At 31.7% G+C, this 4,740-nt stretch overlaps 1 protein-coding gene across 2 annotated transcripts; it reads right to left on the minus strand.

The window, feature by feature from the left end:
• Window positions 1-541: 541 nt before the first annotated feature.
• Window positions 542-3,997, minus strand: LOC25480986 (uncharacterized). Of its 2 annotated transcripts, none has more exons than XM_013586530.3 (6): window positions 3,912-3,997; window positions 3,435-3,493; window positions 2,100-2,285; window positions 1,821-1,910; window positions 993-1,204; window positions 542-873 (listed from the first exon to the last, which is right to left on the minus strand). In XM_013586530.3, exons 2-6 carry the CDS (start codon window positions 3,436-3,438, stop codon window positions 805-807), a joined length of 561 nt encoding a protein of 186 aa, XP_013441984.2. In that variant the 5' UTR covers window positions 3,439-3,493; window positions 3,912-3,997; the 3' UTR covers window positions 542-804. The 2 variants fall into 2 exon arrangements, 1 of the variants encoding a protein (XP_013441984.2); XR_005644140.1 differs by lacking the exon at window positions 542-873 and adding an exon at window positions 3,222-3,329 and having other exon boundaries at window positions 996-1,204; window positions 3,912-3,985.
• Between the last annotated feature and the right edge of the window lie 743 nt (window positions 3,998-4,740).

Raw genomic sequence — 4,740 nt, forward strand, 5'->3', positions numbered from 1 at the left:
GGTTTATTTCTTGCAAGACAAGGCAAGTGCATTTGAAATATTCAAAAGATTCAAAGCTGCAATAGAAAGAGAGTCAGGGTGTAAGATTCCATGTTTGAGAACTGATAGGGGAGGAGAGTTTACATCTAATGCATTCAATGAATTCTGCAATATTGAAGGGATCAAGAGGCAACTGACAACTGCTTACACACCTCAGCAAAATGGTTTGTCTGAAAGGAAGAATAGAACCATTATGAACATGGTAAGGTGCTTGCTTGCAGGGAGATATGTACCTAAACTCTTCTGGCCTGAAGCAGTTAAATGGGTCACCTATGTGTTAAATAGAAGTCCTACTCTGTCAGTTAAGGATATCACTATGAATCAGTTCAAGCTTAATATGAACATAGGGATTTAATATTAAAAAAAAAACACACAAATACAGGGATTTAATATGTTGAAACTGACAATCCAGAACAAGCACAAGCAGCACTTCTCCTGGGGATGGGTAATAAGAGCAAGACAATAGTGCTTATGACATTAGAAAATCTAGGGTTGGTATCGATTACCAGGAATCTTTAACAATTTCACATCAGTCTTCTCTAAAAAAGATTATTATGACAATTTCGCATCAGTGTTTTCTAAAAATGACGTCAACAAGAATCCTAAACAAAGACAATACAGTTTTCAGGCAACATAAGTTACACATAACATAACCCACCAACACACATGATTCAAAACTATAATAAAAAGTACTTTAAAAACTGCTTCTGCATTAAAAACTGCTTCTCTATCTCTTGCTGAGTCCTCATTCTTTTTCCCATGTCTTCACTTTTCCCCTGGGAGCTTACCCACGTGAAAACATTTCTCCCACCTTTCTTTATACTCTGCATCCTTCTGCAGGTTTAGAGATTGATGATAAAGAATTCATATATGCACATAGAAACTAAATTTGTGAATATCAAAATCATTGATGTAAGGCCACAAACTTTGTTGAGATGTCCAAAAAAACTTGCCTCATCATTGTCGCTGAGGTCATCAAGACAATCATTGTCGTCTGGGCTATCAAAACAATAATAGTCCGGCCATTCCACATAAGTACTCATATCAACATTATGGCAGTGGCGACCCCAAGGACAAACCCAAGAAACTTCGGATTCTAAGTTCTCTACTTCTGACTTAGCAACTTCTTCTATTTCGTCTTTTGAACGGGGCTTCGTAGCTACCTCTGTTTATTTATTGTTTTGATCAAATAAGAAACCCAAGGGTGAGGGAGGATATTTAAATATGGCTGAAAGTTAAAAAAGAAAAAGACAAGGCAAAAACATAAAAAAAGACAAACAAAACAACTAAAAATGATTAATAGACAATGAAATGGGGTCAATTCTTCAAGTCTAGCAACAATAACAAGATAAACATAACCAACTTATGTGCATATTAACACTCAATCTAGAGCTAGCATTTTCACATGACAATAAAGCAAAAAGAATTGTATTTTCCCATGGTTCTACCGTCAAAATTTAAAGGGTTAATAGGTCTTTACTCCCTGTAATATAGGTCATTTATGGTTTTCCCCCGGTAAAATATTTTTATTTTGATTCACCCCCTGTAAAAAAAAATCAAGAAATTTTTTGTTTTTGTTTGGCCTATTAGGGGGGTAAATCAAAACAAAATTATTTTACAGCGGTGAATCAAAATAAATTTTTTACAGGGGGAAACCGAAAATGACCTATATTACAGGGGGTAAAGACCTATTAACCCAAATTTAAATCATAACAGACATATGAAATGCAAATTAATTCAACCGCAAAGAACATATTAATACAAGACTGAGTAAAACTTACTTTCTGCTTCTTGTATCTCGAGAAGAATCGGGTTGATTGTCACACGAGGCTTTTCCTCTATGTCATCTCCTTTTGGCTTCTTAGCATTTTCTGTTTATTGTTTTGATCAACCAAAGGGTGAGGATATTTTAATATGCTGTAAGTTAATACACCATTACAGCATTGGGAAAACTTACTTTCACTTTCCTAATCTTAAAAAAAGACAATAACGTAAGATAATCAAAAATTAAAAAAATAAATACAATCGGTTTATAAAATGAAAGAGGTGATTTGAGTTACCCATTTGTGACGCTTGTGAGATATTCAAAGACGGACATTCCTGATAAGTACAATCATCATATGTACGCTTTGAACTCTCTGCTCTCTCTACTTTAGACTGAGCAACCTCTTCTGTTTTGTCTTTTGAATCGGGCTTCTGAGCAACTTTTTCCTTTTTGTCATTTGAATCGGGCTTTTGAGCAACATCTGTTTATTTATTGTTTTGATCAAATGAGAAACCTAAGGGTGAGGATATTTTAATATGGATGGAACTTCAAAATGAAAAAGACAAGGCATACATGAAACAGCCAAAAACATAACAGAGGACCTATGATGCACAGGTACGGGTACCGGTACGTAATACGGCAAATTTTAAAAAACAAAGGTATGGGTAGATTGATAATAAAACGTCAAGAAAAAGATTTTCCAAGTGAGTTACTACCATTGTTGTTGTAAAAACATGGTTAGAAAAAAATCAATTATAATAAAAAATAAATAAATAATAGTATCATACTATTTGTAATTCAATCATGTGTTTAACCACACTTCTATCATCCAAGTAAAAACGGGTACGGTTTGGTACGTACGGTATGCGTAACTGGTACGGCTGGGTATGCATGCTTCAGAGCATAGGACAGACAAAACAGCCAAAAAAATATTAATAGAGAATAAAATGGGCTCAAGTTTTCAGGTCCGGCAAAAATAACAAGATAAACATAACCAACTTGTGTGCATATTAACACTCAATCAAGAGCTAGCTAGCAATTTCACAACAGTAAAGCAAAAAGAATTGTATCTTCCCATGGTTCTACGGTAAAAATCTAAATCATAATAGATGGATGAAATGCAAATTAATTCAACCGCAAAGAAATATATTAATACAACATTGATCACCCAATCAAGAGTTTTCATTTTCATAAAACAAGAAAACAAAAAGAATTGTATCTACACAAAGTTCTAAAGTCAACATGTAAATCATAAGAGATGCATCGTGAATGAAGTGCAAATAAAGAACATATTAATACAATATTACAGCATTCATTGAGATAACGTATTCTCAAAGTTTCCTAATCTTTAAAAAGAGAATAACATTAACCAAGTTGCTTGGGTTCTAGTGGCAAGGAGCTCCTTTCAAGGGCGTACCCGGGGAATACTGGGTTCGATTTCCAGGGGGACAACGCTTGGCCAGTGCACATGCCTCTACGCATGAGACGAATTAGTCGTCCACCATTGGTGGGTCGGAAACCGATGCTTAAGCAAGAAAAGAAAAAAGACAATAACATGAGAGAATCAAGAATTAAAAAAAAAAAAAAATACAATTGGTTTATAAAATGAAAAGGAGGTGATTTGAGTTACCCATTTGCAGAGCTTGTGAGATGACGATGATTGAGGAGAAAATGAAAAGGGCTCAAAGTCTAGCAATAACAGCAAGATAAACATAAATATTAACACTAATTCAAGACCTAGCATAATAATAATAATAATAATAATAATAATAATAATAATAAGTGAGGTTTTAATTTCATGAAAAGAAACTCAATTTCTGGACAGCCTTATTCAAAGGTATTAAACCTTAATCCCCCAAACCGGCTTAAACTAAAAATCCGAGAAGATTTGAATATTTCCAACCTTCACAGAACAGATTCGAATATCAATAATAATAATAATCAGTGTGTTTAATGGTTTAATTTCATCAAAACACACTCAATTTCTCAAAATCTGTCGCATCCCCCAATTAAAAGGTTTTAAACCCCAATTCCCCAAATCCAAGAAAAATCTAATCAAAACAGAAAAATTCAACTATCAACTATATTTGAAAAAGAACGCTAATACCTTAATGGTGAAGAACCAGGGGGAAAACGCAGAAGAGCAGAATGGTGAAGTATACAATAGTTAAATAACAGTTCCTATTGGTTAAATTACACGTATATCATTTAAGTTATTTAATTTTAATTCTAATAAATTTCTCATTTAATTTTTATTCTTTTCATATCACTTCCGTCCCTTGCAGTTATTTATTTAAGCGTTCAATATGTTTTAGTTCTTTATAAATATGTCAATTTTTTATTTTTATCCTTCTTAAAAATTTCTTCAACTTTTAATCCTTCAAAAAAATTTCATCTTCACTTTTGGTCCCCTTTACAGTAAACTCATACGTAGAATTCACATTTTTGAATAAAATTTTCCAACAAAATTCATAATATTATAATAATCTCTCCTGAAAAAAAAAAAAAGTTTTTTTTTAACAAAATATGAATTTTTATACTTTTTACGGTTAAAAATTCATATATAATTTGTGGTTTGTTAAAAAATTCTAATTTTTTTTTTTTTTGGAATGTTTTTTTTACAATATTTTACATATATCTGGACAATTTGATTTAAAAAATTCAAAAATTAACTTAAAAATAGGGACAAAAGTTGTAATTGAAAATTTTATAGGGAATAAAAGTTGAAGGAAAATCTTAGAAAAACAAAAAGTTGGTATATTTATAGGAACCAAAAACATATTTAACCCTTTACTTAATTGTAACAAGTTATTTTTTAAATTTTTTTGTACTATTTAAATCTTTTAAGTTATTTAATTATAACTTTTAAACGCCAAATAACTTACATATATAAGATCTTAAATTTCATAAATTGTTATAGTTAAATGATTTAAAGG

The sequence above is a fragment of the Medicago truncatula genome, chromosome 2 (genome assembly GCF_003473485.1).
Source record: "Medicago truncatula cultivar Jemalong A17 chromosome 2, MtrunA17r5.0-ANR, whole genome shotgun sequence".
Taxonomy (NCBI): domain Eukaryota; kingdom Viridiplantae; phylum Streptophyta; class Magnoliopsida; order Fabales; family Fabaceae; genus Medicago; species Medicago truncatula.

Bases quoted from the DNA above. Each gene is read 5' to 3' on its own strand.
- LOC25480986 (XM_013586530.3), bottom strand. The intron at 1,911-2,099 runs GTAACTCAAATC...AACAATAAACAG, and splicing joins CTCACAAGCGTCACAAATGG to AAAATGCTAAGAAGCCAAAA. The intron at 1,205-1,820 runs GTAAGTTTTACT...ATAAATAAACAG, and splicing joins CGAGATACAAGAAGCAGAAA to AGGTAGCTACGAAGCCCCGT.